This window comes from Buteo buteo, chromosome 1 (assembly GCF_964188355.1).
Source record: "Buteo buteo chromosome 1, bButBut1.hap1.1, whole genome shotgun sequence".
NCBI lineage: Eukaryota > Metazoa > Chordata > Aves > Accipitriformes > Accipitridae > Buteo > Buteo buteo.
Window position 1 is genome coordinate 55347519 of NC_134171.1, and position 25322 is coordinate 55372840.

At 43.8% G+C, this 25322-nt stretch overlaps 1 protein-coding gene across 1 annotated transcript in view; it reads right to left on the bottom strand.

Moving 5' to 3' along the window:
• Positions 1–20935, bottom strand: part of TSPAN5 (tetraspanin 5) — a 100744-nt gene extending 79809 nt beyond the window's left edge. Inside the window, exons 1-6 of the mRNA XM_075030923.1 lie at positions 20541–20935; positions 14717–14885; positions 10594–10735; positions 7388–7540; positions 3937–4789; positions 2883–2966 (exon numbers count right to left, since the gene is read on the bottom strand). Of these exons, the coding sequence (XP_074887024.1) occupies positions 2883–2963 (81 nt within the window). The 5' untranslated portion in view covers positions 2964–2966; positions 3937–4789; positions 7388–7540; ... (1 more) ...; positions 14717–14885; positions 20541–20935. The remainder of the gene's footprint in view (positions 1–2882; positions 2967–3936; positions 4790–7387; positions 7541–10593; positions 10736–14716; positions 14886–20540) is intronic.
• Between the last annotated feature and the right edge of the window lie 4387 nt (positions 20936–25322).

Consider the following 25322-nt stretch of genomic DNA (forward strand, 5'->3'; position numbering starts at 1 on the left):
CAAAACCAAAAAATTGACAAAATTTATTTTGCCCATATGCTGTGGCATATAAAGCCTCCGATTTTTTGCAGTATCTTCAGTTTAAGTACCATGTACAATCATTCCCCACATAATTTCAGTAGATCTACAGTATTCCTCCCCTGAAGGCACTGACAATTTTCTTGTCAAAACCATTACTCTTCCAACTCAGTTCTCTTTATTTTTAGTCCATTGTTTTATGATGCAGAGTAGAGAGTATTTTCCCATTTGCTTACATTAAAATTTTAAAAGGTTGTGTTAAGAGCACTACATAATAATGCCCAGGTAGAAGTTTTAACAAAGGTGTTCCGCACATCTCCATGTTCGCAAGACCCCTGGAGAGTGTCATGGGGTTAATATGATGACCTCTTCATCATTTCAATCTATTTACAATGACTATATCAGTGACTATTTTTGACTATCACTTTCTGTGAACAGCCAAGCAAACTTGCAATTTGCATTTACAGCTTTTCTGGCCCAGTTTCATGATAGACTATTGAAGGGTTTGCTATTAATTTAGTAAAAACAACATTAAAATGTATTCTGCAAGAGTAACTCCCTGTGTTTTCACTCCAAATCATGAGAGACATGGTAATAAATGCAAGCTTCCTCATAAAGAGATTACAATATTCTGAAGAAATGACTAAATTCTTAGAAAAGTACTTTGTCTCTGTGGATTTCAAGAAGTTTAGCCAAGGACTCAAATGAGATGATTAGCATTTTGCAAAAGGGGAAATCTGTAAGCAAGGGCCACACATCAAGCAAACGGCAGAGTGGGCGATACACTGAGGTCTTTAGATTAGCATTCCAGCAGTATAAAGCCGCATGGCCTAGAGATATTCTTTAACCCATTCAGTTATAACAGAGGAACATCTGCCATCATGCAAAAGCTATGCTGCATAAGCTTCAACAGCTCAGGAATAAGAAAACGAGTAGCCACAAAATACCCAAAATATACCTCTTCCCCACTTGCACCATCTGCACATTAACCTTCAGAGAATAAGATGAAGGAAATTACAGGGTACGTAGTTTCTTATAGACTGGCAGTGGCTGAAGGAGGAAGATAACATGTTTATGTATATTTCACCATAACCTCTCCTCCCTCTTGTAGTCCAAGGACAGGGCAACACAAGTGTTCCTCACACTACTCTGTTCCCTGCTGAAAAACATCTGTGTTCACAGCAACATATGCCAGGGGAATCAAAATGAAAAAACAGACAAGTGAAAAGAACCACGGCAAACTCAACCACTAAAAGCTGAGCGAACAGTACAATAAAAACAGCTACTGTAGGGTCAGAATACTACAAAGCTTGCAACCACTCATCTCCACAGGTTGGTCTTTAGCCAAGTAAACATTGACATAAAAACAGTCAACTTCGCTCTAGCAGCTTACTTTCTTGATTAAGGAAAGGTATTTCAGTATAAAAGTGTGATTAATCAAAATTCCCATCCTTCCAAAACAACCTCTTCAGGCACCTTTACTTTTCAGGAACACAGACATGAGGTTAGCTACGAATACCTGCTAGCTACGTAACCACCCTCCTCTATTCTCACCAAGGTGACGATCACAAGCTCAGCATTGGTTAGAAGGTTTCCCTCCTCTATTCTTCCCCACCTTCATCCATAAAACTTCAAGGTGGTTTGGGGTTTTTTTCCCCCCAGTTCACCTTTCTAGTCCAAAAAAGCAACTATACCAGATACGTACTCAACATGCCTTCAAAGCCCCTCAAAAACACATTCACCCTACCTGGGTTTGTGCATGTTTCTCACTGCTATTGTGCATGTTTCTCATTGCTAAATGGAATATCTCATGAAAAGAGGGGGATTGTACATCTAAAAGCTTTCACCCAACTTTAACATTCTATGCAGTGATAAAACCTCATCATTTATGTGTGTGTGGGAATGCTCACCCCCTCCCTCTGTGCTTACAAAATCTGGCATATACATCCAAAACCAGCTGCTTCTCTTTCAAATCCAACACATTGAGAAGATGCTAGAAATACTATTATATACAGGTTACGTTTCACTATACCGTTCTGCCTACTCTACAGCCAGTGCTACAATGGTGCAAGAAGATACTGTGCAGTCAGGAGATCAAGCAGCACAGCCAGGAATCCAAGCAAATGCCCAACCAAGCCTCCCATGGGCTTGCACTTCAGGGGTGGGTGGGAATACTGTTTCCTCCCTCCTCCATCCTATCATTGCTGCTACTACTACTACGTGGTAATAGCTAATCATAATAAACCCATGCCATACACAACCTCGTCATTGTGTAATCATTGCCTTAAACAGCACTGTTCAGAGAACTTCGATTGTGATTCTTTTCTTTTTTACTATTTTTATTTAACAGAGATATCAGCACAAAAGCACGCAGATCAGTTCGTTCTCCAGGCCTGGGTGTCTAGCTGCTCCCTCCCCCGCCACAAAGCAGACGAGGGGGAAGGAAGGAGAGAGGAGGAAAAAAAGGGACAAAAAAAAGGGGGGGGGGGGGGGCAAGAAACCCTCTTCGCACCTACAACAAAAGCAATTAGGAGGTCCGGAAGGGAAGGGGCATCGGCAGCCGCCGAAGGTGCAGGAATGCAGCACGCCAACTTGCCCGGGGAAGGGGTCCCCGGAGCCCGGCGGGCGGGAGGCGGCTGAGACGGCGGCACCCCCGGGGCCTCGCGCGACCCACCCCGCGCGAAGCCCCATTCGAACCCCCAACCGCCGGCCTCGCGCCCAACTGTCACGCGCGACCCCCGGCTCCGCTTTCACACGTCCCTCAGTTTATATTTCTGGCCGTGCCCAGCCCGGGAGCGGCGGCAGGGGAGGAGGAGAAAGGTGGCAGAGGAAGACACGAAGCGCCGTGCGACCGGCCCACTTACCCAGAAAATGACATTGAAGCCGAAGATGAAATATTTGATGCAACAACTGACTTCAGGCCCCTTGTAGTGCTTCCCGGACATCCTCTGCGCTCATGAAGACACTTTGCTCGCAGCCAGGGTGAGAACCAAAGGGGGGGAAAATGAAAAAAAAAAAGGGGGGGGGGGAGAATAGAAGGAAGGGGGGCTGGGGGCGGCGCGGCGGGCAGGGCTCAGCACCGGCTGCGCGCCGTGGGGAGATGCGACAGGAGCGGCGCGGCGGCGGGTCGACTCCGACTTGCCGGGCGCCGGGGATGGCCGGCGAGCAGCTCCCACCTCCTCCTCCTCTTCTCCCGCATGGAGGAGGCCCCGGCTACTCGCAGCGGGAGGCGGGGAGAGAGAAGGAGAGGGGGCGGCCGCCGGGGAAGGAGCCGCCGGGAGGTGCCCGGGCAGAGGCGCGGGGCTCGCCGCCGCCACAGCCACAGCCCGCCGCCGCGCTGCCCTGCCGGAGCCGCGAGGCGCCCACAGCCCTCCCGTGCAACGATCGATCGATCGATCGATCGCTCCCTCCCTTCCCCGCCCCCACAGCGACAGCGGCGACGGCCGCCGCGCGCGCGCCCCGCCCCGCCCCGAGGGAGGCGGGAAAAGCCGCGCCACTGGTCGCCCCGGGGGCGTGATTGGCGTCGCTCCCCGCCAATCCGACTGCGAGGCCGCCGGCCCCCCTCCCCCCCAGGCGCCCTAGGGGCGGGGCGGGGCGGGGGCGGCTCCGCGGCGCCCCCTCCCCTACCTCTCCCCCCACACCCAACCCCTTCCACCCTACCCCCCCACCCCTCCCCATCCCCGCTTTCCTCCGTGGCGTGCCCCGGCGGCGGGGTGTGCGGTCTCGGCGGGCGGGGGGACTGGTGAAGGGGGCGGCGGTGAAGCGGTTCCCGTGGGGGCTGATGGCAGGGGGCCTGTGCCCGCCGGCCTTTGTCTGCGGCGGCGGCTGCCAGCTGGGTTACGTAACGGGGCCGGCGGGCCTCCGGGTGGCCGTTGGAGCGGCCGTTTGGGGCAGACCCGGCGGGGGAGGGGGCCGCACCTGTCAGCGCTGAGGTAAATGCGGTTCGTTTTGTGTTAGTTGCCCGTGAGGAGTGACGGTATCCGACCAGCCCGTCGCTTGGCTGCGGGTTTCTAAGGCAAAGTCGAGGTTTCTTCCATTCTTTCTTCCTGCGCCACCTCCCTCGGCAAAGCCCCCGCCGGGTTGCCCCAGCCGTGGCCTCGCACAAAACGCAGAGGTGCCGGGCCGGGGGGCTTCCTACCTCCGACAGCCGCGGGGTGACACGGGCCGGCCAGCGCCGAGTCAGTGAGGAGTAACACAGCCTGGCTGTTGTGAGGGAGGAGACGACAACGGCCCATAGCATGCACGGGGAGGAAAGCCAGGAGAGCGGCACGGTTCTAGATTGGCTGCGGTAATGAGAAGGAGCAAGACCGCAATTGTACTGTGGAGGTTATTCTGAATGGGTGCCTTCAGATCACCTCCCACGTGAACTCATATGCATTACACGCACAGGAACACATGAAAAACTGGTTTACAATGTTTTCTAGAGTTTATAGTTTAACGTAGTCTGAATTTATATTGAACCTGCCAACTGTAAAGTTACGGGGCTTAGTTGTATTCGTATGCTGTTTGGGATTCAGAGGCTGCATGGTCCGCTGGCATTAACGGCATAATTAGTAGCATTTCTTTGCTGAAGAATTTAATCATTTCAATGTTTCAAGTTTTTGGAGTTTCCTGGTCCAGCTATAAGTGCAATACTTTTAATTCAAAAGATGGAGGACTTCTTTGTAAAAAATTACATTTCCCATCCCTACATGGCTGCAAGATAACATGCTTCCAGAAGTCTGTCAGGTCTGGTAGATGTTGAGAAGAAAAATCATCTGCTGAAATGGATCTGTGAAAAAAAGCAATGTTATTGGTAAATGAGAAATTAGTGCAACACGTCTATACAGTTTTAGTATGACTGTATAGTTCACCACATGAACGTTATCCCTGTCTATTGTTAGAGAATTGTTAACGCTGTGTCTTTGCAAGACCATCCATGGGAAGAGGGGAATAATTAGTAATGCGTAGGTTCTGTACCAATGAGTAAAAGCACATCACCACTTACAGTAGGGTATGGTAATAATGTATTATATTAAGGTGCTGTTTTTACAAGTGGCTTCAAATATTGGTGACAACCTGTACAAACATTTATAATATTACTGTCATAACACCCTACTAACACCACGTGTTGGCACCCTTTAGCATTTTAATGCTTCACAGGCAAGAGGAAAATATTGCAGAGTAATATTTATAATGATAAATTCAGTAACAATCTCAGATGGTTTACCTATTAATCCATTCATTCCCAATCAACAACTTAAAAAGAAATGCAACCTACATCAACTATAGCATCATATTACATGACATCACTTGCTTTCTCAATCAAGAATAGCATTATCATTGTCAAGTGTCATTTTGAAGTCAAAAGCATTTCACATTGTCCTATCATCTGGTCAGCTTAAGGAGAACTTAGATGTCTGGTGTTAATGGTTAGACTGCTCATTTGAAGAGGGTATTGAACACAAAACCCTGCTCTTTTTAATTCACTTTGTGTGTAGGGTTCCTGTGCAGCCTCAGAAATGAGCAACCAAACAGCAAAGGCAGCAGAACAGCTTTGATGTAGGTAATTGATCTTTCAGAATGCCAGCTGGAACAGAGTCCTCTGCACCTGCAGCAGCCTCTGATTTACAAACACATTTTGTCTCCCGTCCTAAACAAACAGGGATAAAAAAAAAAACATCCTTTGGCTTTGTGCCATCTCTTGTGGATCGCTTCTTACATGCTTTGGCCACCTAGGTCTGGAAGCTGAGCAAGATGACTGACAGCACTTTAAATTCACTGTTATTTACCAGTCAACACTGAGTTCCAGTGTGATGTTTTGGCACAAAAGCCTGAGGCAGTATTAAGCAGGAGCGATATTACCTTTTCTTGCAGTATGGCAAGACAGTTATTCAAATTCTGTTAGTTTATAATTCATCTGACTAGTCACAAGAGTACTAATGGACAGTATTTCAATGACAAAGCAATGTTTCTTGTAGCACCATGCTTCATTAACACCAGGCAACGCTTTGATTTACTACTGACATCAGAGAAAAAGTCCCATCCGGATGATTAAATCTACTTCCTATCTCTAAGATGTAGATATCAGTGGACTTCCTCTGACCAAAGACTGGCAAAGTCTAATGCTAGTAAGTGCAGGAAGTTTGAGAAGTTTGTATCTTCAAAGAGGCATAGTTGCAGACTCTGAAATTCTTACTTCCCACCAAGTAGAGAGCTCTCATCCCAATTCCTCAGTTCAATCATTTCTTAGATCCAGCACCTCTGTCTTTGTGTCAGCTCCTGGGTTTTGATCTATGAATTCTTTGACATTTTCCAGGGAAAAAAATGCAAGTCTGAGTGACTCAAGATGAGAAATGGCTAAGCAGCACATTGAAGACTGTAGTTCCATGAGTTATCGCATTGCTAATCTCACCACGTGACACATTTAGTGAGATAAAGAGTTGTGGTCTAAGAAAAGTTCAAGATCTGTGTCCCTAAGTCTAGTTATTTCCTAGACACTTCATTTTAGTTGAAATTCATAGGATAGCAATATTTTTCCATGGGGAAGCTATAGAGCTTTCTGACACACAACAAGATTTATAGAGTCAGAGGTATTATCTGCCTCAGAATATTTTCCAACCTATATATCATACTAGCTTGTAATGCTATTTGTGTTCATGTGATGGTTTTGCAACCATGAAAACACTTTGTTTTCTGCTTAGCAAATGAGTGAGCACTGATGAGGGGGCATTTTTTAGGTTTAAAAGGAATTCTGAGATAAGAATTTCATAGGACCAAACTCAAGTGGTGATACAAGTTGTATTGGCCTTGGTGGAATTACAAGCTGTGTCCCAGCTGTGAACATGACTTCAGCTTCCCACAAGAATAACACAAATATTTTCAGTTAATTTACAAGTGCAAGTACTGACTAATTACTGGTATGGCTAACACTGGTTAGTGGCTTTTTGGTGAGTATTGAGCTGCTTTTTTAGTATGAAACTTAAGTCTCAATCCTGGATAGTAATATCCTCTTGCAAGACCAACCCAACATCATTGTAATATGATAGCAACAACATTGTTGTTAGGATGATTCACAAAGCATTAAGCATGTCTATACATCTACAGAGTTAGAGGCTAGAATCTGAAGCTCAGGCATACAAAATAATAACTGATAACCGATTGCATTATGTCTGATTTTACTTTCTCAAGATAATGTGTATCTGAGCCTTAATTTTCTTTCTGCAAATGCTGTACTTTTGGTGTAAGGATCCATTATTTCATGTGTTCTTAAAGTAAGGATAACCGTATAAAGAAACTGCAAGTTGTATTCATGCGAGTTCCCACCAGCATTTGGCAAGTTTTGGAACAAAGATGATAAGAGCTACTAACCGGGATGCAAATTACTTACAGAGAACTACCAAGTATCAGCAATAATGGTCACAAAATCTACTCAGCCAAGTTCTACTGCTTGCAGTCTGCGAGCCGGTTTGTTCAAGATAAGCCCAGACAAGTCTTGCAGCAGTCTAAGCAGATAGACATGAAGACGCAGCCTCAGAAGTCCCTTTGGAGCAAACATATGCAAAATGAGATATGCAGACCACTAGTGCCAGAATCGCTACTTTGAAACTGTAGGGAAGAATAAGGCACCCTGCTATTTCTTTCCTGTGAGAGAAGGAAGAGGTATTTTTTGTGCCAAGCACCTCGAGCCAGGAGCTGCTACCTCTGCTGCTTGGGAGAGGAAGGGGTGGGAGTGGTGGCACGCTTCCTCCCTCATGCTGTGCGGTCAGAGGCAAAGGAGTAGCTGGGGCTGCAGCTGCACCATGGTGGTGCTTGGGGCAAACATTCAGAAACACAGTTCTGTTTCTATAGTGGAGTGCCTCAGCAAGCCTCTGTTCTGGAGATTTTTACAGAGCTCTTTCGTATTAATTCCCCTGACAAGTCTATACAATGGTGAAGCAGGAATAGTATGACATACCTGGTTCATAGCTCACTGTCACACAGTGACTGCAGGTGTGGTTCCAAACGCTCTTACATCCAAACTGGCTCCAAAATGCATTAACTATAAGGTACTTCTTACAACCATTTTATACACAGAACAGTGATGGGGCTTAATAAGATAAAACGTATGCATTATTCTACAAAAGAGACACATATTTGCAGTCCTGAATTAGGGGTGGCCACAATCAGAATATGGGCAGTTGCCTCCCCTTTCATTACTGGTGCTACATGACCATGGTCGTTAATATGGATATAAACTCAGACTCCAGTGCCAGATTTATCCTTCTAACTTTGTATTGCTAAAGGCACTGGACAAACTCTGCAACTTTGGAAACTGTTCCCTTCCCAAACACAGACTATTGTTTGTGTATACTTGAAGGTTCTGTCTGGTATAATTCTTGACAATGCTCTGTCCAAAAGGGCAGCCGATGTTTATCCTATGATGAAGCACCATATGATTTTCTTAAGTTAAGGTCCATTAGGTTTTTCAAGGCCCTCTGAGTTCCTCTCAGCTGTTCTTCATCAAATAACACAGGACACCCTCACTTCACAGCTCAGAGGTTTAACATATGGTGTTTGCTCTGTAAGAGCACTCAGGAGAGTGAGGATTTCCTCTGAGTGTGCTTTTAATGGTGATAAGATTTTCTGCAAATTCACCATTTTAAGTAATCTTTGAACATGTTTCCCTTCAAGGGTGTCCTTTACTCAGCCCTAAGCCACCTGAGCCTCCCCCATCCCTCCTCCTTGGGCAGATTTTTGGTTTTTCTGGGGTCCTGGATCAGAGTTGTCCACACAAACAATCCCTCAGGAATCACTCTGGCATCTCCTTCCAGGCAGATCTGTAAACCTGTCAGAAGGTCAGGGACTGGAAGCAGGAGGTAGGATGAGAGAGCGCAAGACTGCAAATCTGGTTGTTGTAGGCTTTAAATGCAAGTTGCAGTCAGAGTGGTGGGAGGAGAGGCTAGCAGACCATTTCATCTCAGAGCCCAGCTTTTAGAAAAGCTTTCAGCCATGGCCTGGCCAAGAGTTGAGCTAAAAGGTGTTGATGTTTGGCCAGCCTGGTTGGGAGTTCAGCCCCCAGACCTCTGTGCAGGCAAGGCCTTAAATCATCTTGCTGAGAACAGAGTGGGAAAAGCCAACTGTGCAACAAGCTGTCATTTTAAATCTAAGCAACGCTTTTTCCATTGTTTTTTGATGCAAACGGCTGTAGAGATGCTGTGACCTGAAGGGACTCTATGTCATTGCCTTCACAGCAGAGAGTTGATCCAAAACTCTCTGGGGAGGGTGATGAGGTGCTCAAGGGAGCCAGCACCTGCTGGAGGAGGCCCCAGATCTGCTGTGCAGTCCGGCAGCAGGGAGCCACCTCCTAACCTCTGGTAGGAACATGCTTGCTCATCTGAGCTATGGCAATAGCAATGGCAAAAGGGCTGCCATCTCTGCTGTGACATCGGTGTCTTCTGTCTGTCAGACTACACGATAGAGCACATTCAGGACCTCTAACAGTTTATTAGGACTGTACAAGAGTTCTGCAAGTGAGCTGATAAGACCAAAGGAAGGTGGTTGATATGTTTAACCTGATTTCCTCACAATTTTGTGTCTGGTTCTTCATACGTATCTTCTCTGTTCACATGTGACAACAGTTACCACATAGCAGGATCAAAGATACCAGAGTTTCCTTTACCTTTGGTATTGACATTTTTGATTTCTCAGATGTTACGCAAAGACAGCTGCCACAACAAACATAGCACTTTTAATAGCACCAGTGAACAGCTATTTTACAGCAATATTCTGTATTGTTTATATCGGTGGACCTGCTTAGGAACAAGGTACATAAACCACATTTTTAAAACATTCCCCAAAGGCATAAAAAAGCAGTACTAGAGTCATTACAAAACCATGCTGTGTTGTTAGGGCTTTTTACTTCCCACGGTGTCATGGGAAGAATACACGATGCCTGTGGTAATGCAACATCTTTGGCAGATAGTCCTCTGTGCTCAGCAATAGCATGCCATTTGTGACAGGATCAAGTAGCAGAATATAAGACTCAAGCTAGCCACACGATTCCTCTACTTACTTGGGAACTCCAGTATTCTGAAGAGTTCAAAGAGCAAGTAAACTGGGTCCAGACTTTGTTTCTGGTCTACTTCCAAGTGCAAGCTTACACTTCATAAATAACCTGCATATATTACCCTTCAGGCACCTTTAAAAGGATGGCACTTCAGAAAAATACACAATTTACTTGTTTGCAAGTGGAAATTTCCAAGCCTTTCTTACTCTCTCCTGTTATATTAACAAAACCAGAAACCTTTCTGCAGATGAGAACAGAGTAGCCACCAATATTCTTGTTGGGTTGAGCAATTACTATTGAAGTCTGTTTTTTCGGAGGCTTGTCATCTGCTGTATGCTTCACTACCCATGTTTCTCTGTGAGTTTGGATGGGTGGAGTTCATTTCAATTTCCTGCTCTTCTTCTACCACACTAATTATACCATCAGCTTTTTTTGCTGTCATAGTGCTTTAGGAAAATTGAACTGTGATTGACTGGTACCTGAGACAATATTTGGAAAAGAAAAGAAATCCCAGCCCAGACCTATTTCTAGATTCATCTCCATCTTACCATTTCATGTACCATCATCTTTAGGCACATCTTCAGCATATCTTCAGCCTCTCACAAAGCTGTTAGAAGTGCCCTGAGATGTCCAGGTTTGATATTTTAGATTATACACCTCGGAGGCAGGGACTATGTCTCCTCCTTGTTCCTGCAAGTGGCAAGCACAAAACACTTGTGTTGCGACAGCAAAACAACTAAAGTAATTTTAATTCAAAAATGTACCTCTCTGTTGTTTTGAATTCAAGGATACAAATATATTTATAAACAAACAATGTAGACCCAGTAAATACAAATAATGCATCTGAAAATGTGAAATAAAGGCTGATAAGGGAAAAAAAAGTGCTATCTTCAAGAAACAGATGCATACTTCGTCTATTCCTCTTGTCTGCTTTCAGGCAGGAGACATCTGCCTTTTGAAGTAGGCCTCCTTGCTCTCTATAATGTATCAGTCTGCAGTCATTAGGAAAGTTGACTTTTTCAACTAGAAGTATTAACCTTTTTGAAGAGACTGGCCATAAGCAAAATATTTTTTCTTAAAGGAAAGCTAATTTTGCTCAGGACAGACATTTCTGCCCCAAATCACAGTGACATAAATATCCATATCTACAAGTTTTACAAATTTTACGCCACCAAATTCACCAGACCAAAATATGCGGCTACTATGTCATGACTTCTCAGGACTTTATTATGCTATATCCCAGTCTGAGTGATGAACTTTTAAATGTGTCACACTTATGCATACACCTGTGAAACAAAAGACTCAATGAAAGTTGTATTACATGTGTAATGGAATGGAAAAAGAACAGGAGTGGGAACCTTTCTTGTCTTGCAAAACATCTATCATTTTCTTAGATATTAGCAGAGCTCTTTCAGTATGTTTGAAAAGTTTGAACTATGCATGATAAAGATAAATTTGCTAAAAGCATCAGCTGTTTAAAAATATTAAGCTATAAAGGGGGTGGGCAGAGAGCTTACAACGATTCCATTGTTCTGCTCTAAGCAGTGTCACTCTGAGCCGGGAACAAAACCGAGACGGCTGGACAAAAAGGAGGACCAGCCATCTAGTGGCAAATTACGCTGATGTGCAGCTGCTGATGTCTGCCTTCCATGGGGATGTTCACAGGGCCTCCATGTGCTCCGCAGAGGGAGAAAGGGACATTTCCCAAATTTTGGTAGGTGCAGCACTCGGCAGCAGTGAGACGTCTAGGGAGCAAGCTAAAGTGTGTAGGACCCTGCAGCCTAATTGGGAGAAAGGGTGGCAGGAGAAGTAACCATATCAAACACAAGGTCAGCTTTTGCTAGATTGACAAGAGCCTGCAGTCAGTGTTCTGCACTATAGAAGGACATCTCTCTACAGTTGCCTGCTTACAGTGCTTATTCAGTCTTTTTTTCACAATATATCTGTGTCCTTGTGAGCTTACACTTGCCCCCCTGCCTGCACCTGTACAGCAGTACTCAGGGAAAATTTGGGGCAGTTTTCTGTAGTTCCATAGCAGAGAACAGCATGTCCAGAGGATACGTGCAACAGAATGGCGCAATGCACTCAGGTTCCACTTCACACAAGGAAAAGAGAGGTGTGAGCCAGATTGTCACAACTGAAACAAGAATGATGCAATCAAACAGCTATACAAAGCAAGCCATATGCTTAGTCCAAGCTAGGATAAAACACTTACCTACCAAATTTATTGAGAGTGAACTGTTTTATATTTTCTATATGATCACAAACTAATAGAAAAAGCTTAATTCTTGGCAAGGCCTGAAGAGACATCAAAATAGTAAAAACCATGAAATGCTTCAAGGAAAGAATAAAAACCATACAATGTGTATGCCTGAATACCTCTTGGTATTCAGTCCAGTGTGCCAGAGCTCCCATTCCAAAAGTGATCTCAGTGATTAGAAGCCCATGTCTCCTTGAAAGCAGTCAGATGCAAGTCCTGTGGGGCCTAGGATGCAATTTGCTTAGGCCCAGAAAAGAGGTATCCAGTGGGATAGCCTAAGCAGTCTGGACATTAAATGACCATTAGTGTCAATGTGAGTTGAACCTCAGTAAAAACATAAAACCAATTATCTGTTTACCCAACTATAGTTGCGAATGCTTTATTTACAACGACCAAGATTAAAGATACTGCCTCTCTTAAATAGTGACAAGCAATTGATTTCCATTTATGTTTGTTAACCTATGGAGTAAGTGTGATATTAAATTCCCTGTTGCTCCATTTTACTCCAAGCTATTTTGACTGCTACTGAACTCTTTTGAAATACCAATTTTTGTCCAAAGCACATCCTGTTCTTGGCTTAGATATACATGAAACTGCACTGCAGGTTGTACTCAGCTACCAAACACTAGCCAAAGTACAGTCATAGTTATATCAGGCATAGCCAGGTAAATATGGAATAATTCTGAGAAACTCCAAATAGTTACTTTGTGCTGTAAGTGAGAATTTTTGTATGTGAAAACAAGGTTTCATTCCAAGTAGTTACTGCAGCATGAACTGATTTTAGCAGACACATTTGTTCTTTATCAGAAAACACAGTACTGGAGGGAGTACAGACGATAATGCTTCCCTTGAGGTAGAAGATATCCAAAGTCAGCTCAGTCAGTGTTGCTTGCTGACAGCCACTAGTGTAGAAGAGAAATACAGCTGTTTCCTACTAGAGAGATATCAGCTACTATATCTCAAACTCTCACTTCTATTTGCGTAATGTTTCTATTACCTACAGTGGATAGCTAAAAAAGCAGTAGAGACATACCTAGTTGCTACTTTGAAGTGGTATTTGCCATTGATTCTCCTACCAAAAACTGGAAAGTTGATAGGGATGCAAATTCATCATGAATGTTTTGTCAGAGTTCTGTTCTAAGGAGTGTTTGGCCATGGAGAGGTTGAATCTCCCAATGAGTGATTATGCTGATTTTTCATCTGGTCTTTACCAAACATGCTCTCTCACCTGGCTAACAGGAGGAATTAACTGCCCAGTGCCTGCAACACTGTGTTCCCCAGTGGGATGGTTGCCTCATGCCATCTGGCTTTGCCCCTCATTTCACTGATGGAACACACCAGCTATTTACGTTAAATCCTACACCACAACACTTTCAGAGCTGTCTGAAACGACAGATATTAGAACGAAAATGAGCAGAAAAGCTGTGCTTTTTACTTCTCTGTTTTACCCACTGGGAAGCTGAAGCAATAGGTAAGCTGTAATGGACTTTCTTACAGCACCTCAGTAAATCAGTGGCCAGGTTTGCTGCTTGTTCCTGTACTCAGCAGTCAGTAAGAGAGTAGAGCAGAATGCTAGACATGAGCATCCTGCTTCAAAATCTCTCAGTCTGCTTTTCCTTTTTCCCAGGTGAACAGGGCCTCATCTTTGGGATGGAGTAGCATCCAAATCTGCATTCCTCTGCCATACGTTTTGGATATTCTTTGTAACAGGGTTATTTTTTAAAGATTTGAAACTGGAATTTAAAAGCTGCTGACTTAAGAAAAAGGAGTCAGGAAGGAGTGCAACAGAGAAGGGATCAACGTTCTTGGGCAGAAAATATGGAAACAGCACCTCCTTCAATTTGTAAAACACCCACTGGGGTCAGGGTGGGGTGGTTTGGCAATGAGCGCAAATGTACACAATCCTGTAGCCATTTGGGGCTGTCTACACTCAGAGTACCACTGCTGTCTTACTTTCTACTACTCTGCAGGTTGCCTGCTGAGCTCTGCAAACACACTCCTCTCCTGTGGTTATTTTTGAAGCAGCTCCTTAAAACAGATGTCCTCATATGTGTCTCTTCCCTGCTACATAAATAACAGTTTGCCTCATGCTCCTGCCATGCTTTTGAACTAAATAAAAAAAAAAAAAAGGAGGGGGAAAGAAGAGTATCCCTTCCCACTGGTGATTTCTGTTGTAGTTTTCATGGCACTGTCACTCTGGGGCATGCATTGTGTTCATGCCCTCCTTAGGGTAGGCTACAAACATTTTTTCTTTCTGGCCTTCCTTGCCCTTCCCAGGACTCTTCCTTCTTTAGTCCCTTTCCAATTCTCTCCCACTTCTCCTTCCCTGACTTCTGGAAGAACTGCAAACACCACAAGTCTCATAGAAACTTCCTCTTGAGTAATACTACCAAGGAAGGATCGACACATACCACTTACAATTTGTCCTCCTTGCCTAGTCTTCATTCAGCTAGCAATATCATTGCTTGCCACCCAGGCATGCCTGTTTTGGGCATCCTAGGCTCTTCCGTTTGGAATGAATCATTCTTCTTAAATACTTTGTCTTTCACTTCTCTTGGTGATACAAACATCAGTATATTCCTGAAGAAGAAAATAGAATGTGTACAGAATGGGCTAGTTTGAGATCCATGGATGCCAACATGTTCCTGTGAACCTGATAGAATCAAAACAGTAACACCCACAAAATCCAGCTGATCATGTCACTGGAAAGAGCTGAATCAAACTACCATGCTCCTTCTTGGTCTTTCTTTAGAAACCAAGCCTGGCACAGCGTTGCCAGCTCTCAGAGGATCCACTCTGCTCTCCCACAAAGCAGCAAGTCCCAACTTGGACTTCTGGCTTCCAAAGAACATGCAGACTGCAGCCTTAGCTTTGAGATTATGTAACTTTTAAACATTTATTTTTAGGTGTTGAATCTAGGGGAATCAGCCAAGCAATCAATCAGTCTGTCCATTCCAATGATTAAAGTATGTGCTGAGTTGTGGAAAAACATATGAAGTAAAATATCCCTGATAGAATATTTGGCCTGAATTTCATTATCTGGTACCTTTTATGCACACAGGGACTGATTCTGATAGCCTTGCTCACAGAGTAGCCAGGAAGTATTGTTATGGGTTTAAAGACAACTGATCAATAAGGTACTTTTCATGAGCAGAGGAAGCAAGCACAAGCCAGCAGGGTAGAGGAATTACATAGGCTTACCAACATCGAGCCCACACATGAAATCCCAGCTCCAAGCAAATCAACAGGAGTTTTGTGATTTTGGCTGGGGGTGGAGAGGTTTTACCACACACATTATTGGGTAATGTTCCTACCAAAGTGCAAAACAAAACCAATCTGCAGAGCCAAGGGCTTAGAACAAGAGAAGAATATTTTCCTCTGTAGCCAAGGCCCTGTGTACAGTCACCAGTGACACCACTGGAAGGTAAAACAAGAGAGTATAGTCTATAAAATGCAGCATCTCAGAGACAGTGCTGGTAGTGTAATAGCATTCCTGAATGGCTGTTGTAGCACTGTTGTCAACAAGGCCTCTGGAATGCCAAACAAGGTTTCAACAATTGCTAATGCCACTCAGTTATATTTGCATCTTTCTAGGTGACTGAAAAATTAGCAGACTGTTCAGTTCTACTCCTCCTTTTTGCCTGATGACTCCAACAACAATGTCCTGCAATCTTGGGTGTCTGCAGAAGCTTTGTTACTGGTGGCATGGTGATTCTAAACAGACCATAATGTAGGGACAGGGTTTAAATTGGACTCATAAGGTTCAGAACTTCTTCTGTTTGTATCTTTTCTTTTTAACCATGTAGTCTCTTTCTCTTGACAGCTGTGCTCCCCCTAATGCTAGGAAAGGAAAATAGCCTGCTACTATTCAGTGCTGTCTAAAAAGAGATTCAAAGATGCTTCACACACAAACAGGCCTTCCACACCCTGTGGAGGTTTTTAGCCTTACATTACATCTCCCAGCATGACTTGGGCAACAGAAGAAACCGAGAATGCGAGTGTTGCCTGGTGGGCACAGCTCTGTGCTACACTGTAAGCTATTACACTGTCGCTGTTTTAACATGGAAAATGGATCTCAGTTGTTCAGGAGGAGGTCACTGGCCCAACTGCTCCATAGTGGGAAAGGGAAAACTTTAGCTACTGTTCTGCCAAACAAAAAAAAAGAAAAAGAAACCAAATCCAAACCCAGTGTGACATGAGCCTGGAGATACACACTAAAGTTACACTACAGGGTTTCAGATAGTAGGTGTGTTAAACACTCACACCCAGACAACAAAATAAACCAATGTAATTAGAGGAGACAAAGTAAGATCGAGCATCCTCAGCCCCACAGAGCAGCTGTGTTGGGGCACACAGAGGCTCCATCCTCCTTTTGCTGGCATACAGAGCCCATGGGCAGTGATACAAATATGGTTACACAGAGCTAAAAGGATGCACTGACAAAGGGTCAAGTCCTGTAACAAGAACATGTTTCCTTTTCATGGGCCTGTGGGGTAAGGGTGAGCTCAGACTGTAAGCCTTCAGAAGGACCAAGAAACACTCAGTCTAGCTACGGTACAGCATCCTCTGTCAAAAACATTGAAGCTCTTAGCATGTTAGCAGGGGAGTGAAGGAACAAAGACAGCAAAGGCCTCTCAGTGTCCTTACCCACTGCAATGGGCAGGGGCTTCAAATCTCCAACATACCTGTTTCAATTACAACTCAAAATAAATAGCTCACTGTCAGCGCAGTATAGGAAACAGGAGAGTGCCAACAGGACATTCTCTTCAGGGGAATAGGTTGAGGATGGCAGACAGTAGCACAGGACACCTGCTGCTGCTGGTCCTCCACCAGCTCTAGGACATCCTTTCCCATCTCCACCAGGATGACACCTCTCCCTCCCTCCCACCACAGCCCAGACTTCACCTTTCCCATACAGCCATCCTGGCAGCCAGGAGGAGGGTGGACCCCATGCCTCCAGCAATGGAAAGAGCTTGTTGCAGGTCATGTCTCTCTTCACCCTGCCACAAAAGCCTGAGCCACCTCCTCCAGACACTTTCTGAGCCCTACTGCCACCAGCTGAGAGAAAAAAAAACTAGTGCTGTTTTAGTTAATTTTAAACCAGTGAAAGCTGATTATTGCTTAGCAAGCCTAATCCATGCCTGCTCTCTAAATACAAAGGGAAAAGTATGTGTTTTCCTTTAGATAGCAAAAGTAGACTAGGACAAGAATCTCTTCAGGAATTATGAATCAGAGGACTTGATGAGAGCTGTCCAGTTTGATCCTTTTTCTTTCAAACTACCATTGCAGCCAAGAGTTGAAATTCTGCTGTACTAAAGCTCTTGGCACAGTGTGGTCAGCTGTGTGCTATCAACACTCCCATCCTGCAGGCTCACTCTCACATTGAAAAAAAAAATACTCCTGCATGTCAGAAGCAGTAATTTTCAAAAGCAGCAGCAGCCAATGAAAATATCATGGAAACTTAGGTGCCCATGACAGCTGGAACAAAGGTTTAGCAATACACGTCATGCTGACTGCATCAAACCATGGGTAACAGATGTACTTTGACACCAAATCCTCTTTCTTCACATTTAGGTGTATTAACTATTTGAGTAAGGGCTTCTCCCACGTACCTATGTTCTATCTCCCTTAACGCATGGCATTCTGCCACCCAGAGAGCAAAATAGGTTCACCACCTTCTTTGGGTCACAGAACTCCAGTCATGCTTGAAGTTAAGCCATTTCCCAGCTGCCACCACTTGAGTCTCCCATCACATGAAGCTGATTTAAAGGCAGCAGACATCAAAGTCATGCCAAGCAAAACTGATCCATTTCTCCTCCAAAAATTACTCAGGGAAGGGCAGGGGCAGGCAATAACAGTCCACAAATGTTCTACAAGAATTTAGTGTGAGGAGCAGGGCTGTACTGAAGTGAAAGCAATGCAAGGAGGATGCTAGGTTGCCCACATCCCCTAGAGACAGGGGAAGGTGTAAGCTTCACCTGCAACCGTTACCTGTCTTGGCTCTCTAGCAATAAAGCCAGAGAGAAAAAAGCAATACCTGCACTCTGATTCCCCTTCTCTCTTTCTGCAGATGGCTAATACTCAAATTTTCAGACTGCTTTTATGCCTTCCCATGCTTCATCACAGCAAATATTTGCAGGACACGCAGTGCTTCTCTGTTTGACCCATTTTGAGCTGTCTCCTCCTGAGATCCAGATCCTCCCTTCAGCCTCTTCTGCTTTGTAGTCTTTGCTTTTCTATTTGCATGGTTTGCTGGGAGGATGAAGGTGTTGCTCTCCTTACCTCCCTGCAGTGGTGAAACCTGACAGGTTTCATCTAAAGCTGTAGGTTCTCTATTGCTGTCATTGTAATGAGAAAACAGATCTCTGCTCTTCTTGGGGTTTTCATTATAGATGCATGCCATATAAACTTGGCCTAGCTGTACAAGGTTGAATGACAGTCTTAAAATACTTGAGTCCCTTCAAATTTGATCTACAATACAATTTTTAAAGAGCATGGGTACTAGCAAAATGGCACCAGCATGACCTTATAGGTCTATATAATTCCTAAATGAAAAAGCTTATATTAGTCCTGCAAGGCTTAAAAATCAGTTTCTGATACAGATGGAACAGAGTTAATGGAACCAGCAGCTCCATGGACCCAGCTGCACTCGACCAGGTGCCTTGTACTAGGGACAGACACCTTTTCTTGTACAGGCAAGATCTATAGGAGTATCCCTTTGATAAGCATCACCCAGACTGGTCTGGAAGGAGCTTAGTATAATTCAGTTTGTTGCAAAGAGCCATGGATAGTTTCTTGCAGGCTTGTAAACCAAAGCAGTGATTCTGATGAGAATGAAATAATGAGTATCTGGGGCTTGATAACATACAGTGACAGCAGAAAAACTGCAGATGGGTGCCATCATCAGTAACAAGATGTTGCAAATGTTCATAAGTTTGTAAGTGCTTTTCTTTAAGGGTAGTCATATGCCAAAGCAGTGCTAGTCTGCCACTAAGAGCCTTGCTCCCCTACAGACATCAGCGTCTTCTAATCATCTTCAGTGCAGTTGATTTATCATTATCAGCAGGGCCCACAAAATTGTTTGCAGAGGAACAAGCTGGTCAGGTTATCTGGCAGCCTTAAAGGCTGTCTCTTTCTGACAAGTACCACATGTTCTGCTGTAGCAAGGGGCTAACCCTTACTTGGAACAGTAAAACAAGCCTAGTGGTAAATAAAGCTGAAGTCAGATCCAATGAATATATCCAAAGAGAAGACTGGTAGTGTCAGGCAGCCAGGTGACTTTGAAACCTGGACTTTCACAAAATACTGACAGCAGCTGCAGATCAGATCCGTCATCTGCTGTACAGCTCCAGACTGGCAGGAGCCACGTGCACTGTAAAAGCAGGCCTTTGTCTTTGGTTGTAAGAAAAGATGCGATCTTAGCTGATATTGTCTCAGGCAAGATAACTAAAGCAAGGTAGGTGAGAGAGCAATCCAGCTGTACTTTTAACATAAGTTAACAGGATGAAACAAGCGATTGGCACCACGCAGTGCTTAGTCCCATGTGACTCATACCAAAAGTGCAAACAGCTCTATCCTTGATAGGATACGAACTATCACACACTAACAACATCTTTTTTCCCTAACTAAATTGTGTCCATAAAGTCAGGGAACAGGAAGCACATCCTTCCTCCCTTGGGTAAACCCACATAAAGACATGGAACATCCGTCACTATGTAACTTTTTTTGTGGAGCCATTTCCTATGGCAGATGTACATTTGCAGAAGGCCATCCTGTGACAGATACCACAAATGATTGGTTGGAGGAGAAAACACTTTTGTCTTGTGGTTTCATGTCCCTTTTCCATTGGGTTGCCATGAGCATGACTGAGTTTTAACCTGACTGGTTACAAGAAGAAAATAAGCTCATCCATTCACAGTACACTCACATTTTAGTAGTATACTATATGTGTTCCCAGAGTCCCTTAGCAGCAATGGCAGCCTCTAGTGCAAGAATGCCTAATCACATTTAGGGAAAATTACAGAGCAACAACAAGCCATGCACTTTGGGCGCAATCCCTGAAGACAATGAAAAATTGCTTACACCCTCAGTGATACCTGACAGCAAAGGAACTGTTCAGATTGTTTTAATAATATGTTATGCACAGAGTCAAAAAGCCAAAGCCCTACTTAAAGTACCAGAAACCTGAGGATCAGAAGCCAAATCCTTTCCCTTACTGTCAGCTCAGAGACTCACACAGCAGGTTCAGCAACAAGCATGACTGAGCACCAGCAGTGCCTGCAGGACTTCCTTGGTCTTCTCTCCGTGCTCAAAAAGATGCCACGTTCCACTCTGAACCTTCATTAAAGTTAACCAGGCTGAGCTGTCAGCATGACTCAGCAGCAGTCACATCCAGTTTTCACATTTAGCTTTCAAATCTTGTGCACGGAGTTTACCACTACATTACAGGTCTCTCAAGAAACTTTATGTAAGATAAAGACACTAGATGCAGCCTATGCATTAGATCTAGGTCCATAAAGCAAATACAGCTACTTCAGTTAAACACGAGGACTGAAATAAAATGCAAACTTGGTGTATCTATAAATCTTACAATCTTCCCCCCCTTTTTTCAAAGGAAAGTAGACTATAGCTGGAATTTTCTGTTACTTGAGCTTGTCTTCTATCACTTCTTGAAAGATTTGTGTCCCCCTTACCCCTAGAATGTAAAAAATGTATATTAAAGAAGCTATTATGTGGAATGGTTGGCATTTTTGTAAGCTTAAGAAAATGTTTATTAATAAATTACAGTAGAGATGTATGAAAGGTAATTTTATGAAAGCAAGATGAGGGATATTAATTAAACTTCCCTTATTGGTAAAACTTGTGCACAAATAAAGCACCATCAGTTTTGGAAGTATTTCTATCTTACTCTAAATTTGTCTAGGAAGGAGTTAAGTTTTTCAGGAGGCAACTCGATATATCGAAGTCTGATACAACATTTCTTTGGCAGAGAACAATTAACAGTTCTACCTAGGAGAGTTGTAGCAATTACACCAGGGTCAGGCTTTTACTCCTTTGTAGACACAGACTCTCAAACACAAAAACTCTATGAACCTGAAACTCAGGCTCCAGTAACAGATCAGATCCCCTAAAAAGTAAAACGAACACCTATGAGAAAGTGAGGGGTTTGTATATATCGGTATTTATCAGTAACAGTATATCCTTCCTTTTTGCAAGCTTCACCATGAATTAATTTATTCTAGAACAATTACAAAAAAAAAAGACCCTTCCCATCAAGCAGATCCAGTTTTTACTCTTGTGAATTCACACTTCTGCTACATTTCTGGGCCTGCCATTCTGTAATCCAGGTTAGATAATATCTTAACTGGTAACATAAAGAGCAAGCAGAAAAGAAAAAAAATAATCAGGACATCCTTAAACATGTCTCTCACTTCAGCCATTCTTCATATAGCACAAAGTAGACAAAACAGGATCCAGCTGACAGCATTTATTCCTTTGAAGATCAGCTTTAAAAGAAAGAGCTACTGTAGCTACCTCAAAAGCCTGTGAAGCATTTTTTTTATGGAGGAGGGAGCCTGACCCCTGGAAGAAGGCAGCATGAAAAGACACAAGCATGTGCTCACCTGGAAAGCTGCCCCCATGGAAACACACCTCATGCTTCAAAGTGAACCTGCCCTGCACCCAGGGCCATGCTGGTTGGGTTGGTGCAGTTCCCGGTCTGCAGAGCCCAGAGGGAGGGGAACATAAAGCTCCCTCAGCATGACAGAAAAAGGTGAGTTTACATGATGAGTCATCTCTCTCCCAGTACCTCTTCTGTTTGACAACAGAGTTGAGCCAGCTAACACTGACTTTCCATGGCAAAATGCCTGACATGAAGAAATTAAGCTGGCTTTGTTTCTGGCTGTTTCATTTGCTAGGTCACAAGGTTCCTGAAGTAATCAAGAACCCGTGGGGCTGTTTGAAAAGAGCTAACAACAGGCACAAGCACAGGAGAGAAGGTTCCTTTGCAAGTATACGCCATTTTAATTTGCTTATTTTTAACAGAAAGAGAACTTACAGCAGCAGCAAAGTGAAAAAGCACACAGTAACTATGGACAGCTCTGCCAAGTGAAATCTGGACTTCGTGATTCAACTATTACTAGGGTCAAAAGACAAGGCTTGCATTTGAAACAAACCTGGTCCTCTTTATGAGGTGAGGTGCACTTGGAGGGAGACAGCTGGTACTGTTTTGGAAAAGTGCTGCTAATTATCAGAAAGAGTTGCTTCTTTTAATTCAAAAACAGATTTTCTGCTTCTATAATTCCATTCTTAAGGCACAGTCTGCTAAATTGCAAGACCTGTTTACATACTGTAACTGTATGGTTTGCATTGCCCTAGGTGGAAGAAATTAAGTTGTTAACCAGATTTCCAGTACTCAGCAACTGAACAACCCAACAGAAGGGGAGATGCAAACTAAGCTGTGAAGAGGATTGGTAGAGAGCATAGTTAAAAAACAGAAAACCTAAAGCAAAGATTAGTATTCTCCACCTTCTTTTGTTAAGTGGTAGTTCTGACATGTCTGCCACCAGACTGAATTGGAAGAGGAGGCTCAGTCTGAGACAGGTTTCTTTGTGGGAAGCTACTACAGAGTATGATATAGATGGAACTGCCTTCTCTCAATGCTTTGTTTATGCTGGAAATTCAATTACTATGAGAACATCTAAGACCAATACTATAAATTTGTTCAGAAAGGGACTCGCCAATTAATGGAGACAGGTCAATCAGTAGCTATTAAACACAACGGTCTAGGTGCAGGCTTTTTTGCCAAAAGCTGACAAGGTGTCCCAGAGGAAAGATCACACTACAGATCTTACATTTCTTAAGCTGTTTTCTAATCATCTGTCATTAGCCACTGTTGGAAACAAGGCACAAAGTTAGGTCAATATTTTAACCAAGTCAGGAGATGGGAGGACACCTTTGCTGTCCGTTCCAAGTTTAAAATAAGCAGAGTCAAGAATACAGTATGTGCCAAAGGCAGGCAAACAGCAGAGCTCCTGGCTCCCAAGTGAGCCAGAAAAGCAATTTTCTGCATGGAATGCTCTAAGTAAAGTATCTTTTTTTGTAGCTCTACTACAGTGACCAACGCAGTAACCAAAACCCTGTGTTCCGGGGATTTTTTTCTCTTTTAAACTGTCTCCAAAGAATAAACAGGCCCTGGATTTCACCAAATGGAAAAAAGCAAAGCACATCTCCTCTTTAGTGACATTTTAGTCTATGGAACATGAGTTTAACGAGAAAAAATTCCTGTCAGCCCAGTCCAGTGTTATAGTTACACATAGCTCATTTTTCCTACTTATACCACAACCCATAGTAATAGATAACAATTAACCATATGAACAAAAATACCAGGTTTTTGTCCTCCTAAACTGAGGGGAGAGCAACAGTCACATCAAACTGAATACTGAAAACTGCTATCAACACTTCCAAAACATCTACCATGGTTTAAGAGTTACCTTTCTAATCAGGACAGCTACAGAGAACTGCTGTAACTATGGCATTTCCTGCTTTGGACTGTGGCAAGGCCCAAGAACATTTTCTGTAATAGTAATTCTCCTCTTGCACATCTCGTACCACTAGATAAAAGAAACAAGTTCTCAAAAGGGCTCAGTGCAAAAGCCACCTCATGCCACATCCCCCTGCAGCTGAAGTCTATTTATTTTTCCAAATGTGTTGTTTAAGTCCTCCTTGCTGGGGCAGATATGAACAGCTGTACAGGAAAACACAGTGAAGGTTTTATATGATCCTAAACACATGACAGATAAACACAATACCAACTGTTGGGAAAAGGCAAGGCACTCTTGGTTTCTACCTTGCTTTGTTTGTGGTTTTTAGCGGAGTTCCACTTGGGACACGCTGCCTACTGCTGCAGTGCCAAATGTCTACCTCTGCATGTGTTTACCACTTGAAGTTTTCTATGTTACTATTTTATTACTGTGTGAGCAGATGATAGCTGGAGGCCAGCACCTGGAAACTGCACTCTTGCAAGCATTGGAATTAGCATCCAATCATTTCAGTCAGGAAGGAGGTGGGAACAGGCCCAGCTGTTAAGCCTTTCCAGAGCATATCTGGAAATGATACACACACCTGGTGAAGCTCTCAAACCTCCTTTGTGTGTGATCCACAGCCTGCTGCAGGGAAATACGTGGCCACACTCCCTCCGCAGCTCAGCTCTGCTTTGTGTGTGGAAGGGAGGATGCCCAAAAGCCGGGGATGGCAGTGGAGTCAGAGAGGGAGTTTGCAGCCCAGCTGGACTGGAGCTGTTCTAATCTGTGCCACTGGCATACCGTCTCCCTGAGGAAGCACATCATCCTGCTAGATCTTCCTAATATCTGCCAGTTTGGTGCCACAGAGGAGTTCCTTTATCCAGGGCAAAATTCTTAATCCACACATTCCTATCCCTGCCCCTTTTTATAGCCTCTGCAGCAAAATCTAGACCACAATAGACTGTCCCCATGTTGCTTAATGACAAAGCACAAAAGAAACTTTGCTGAAAGGAAAAAACTCCAGTCATCTAAGTTTAAGCTGTCAATGACTGTTTTCTGCATGGGTAACAATGTGGTAAGATCAGAACAGAGCAAATGAACTTGAAGCTACGGGGCTGATATTACTGGAAAACAAGAACGCCGTTGTCAGTGTTCACTGATATTTGCAAAAAAAAAAAAAAGAAATCGTTATGTCTCACTAAACAACTGAAACAAAAGGTTCATCTGAATTGTTTCCCCTTCTGCAAGATCTCAAATTCAGTTGCAATTCTCCCTTTGTAAAATACCAAAGGGCATAGAGAGAAGACAAATAGGGAAGCCCATGGATTGCATTTTCTACCCCAACACTCCCCACACAGATACAAAGACCTGGATGGGCTTAGGCAGACTATCGGGAAGTCACAGAAACTTTTTTCACTGCCTTTCCTACATTCATGTCACCCAAGAGCCACCTGCTAACACCTGAAGAACGCATTGGACAGAGCTTGCCCCAGCA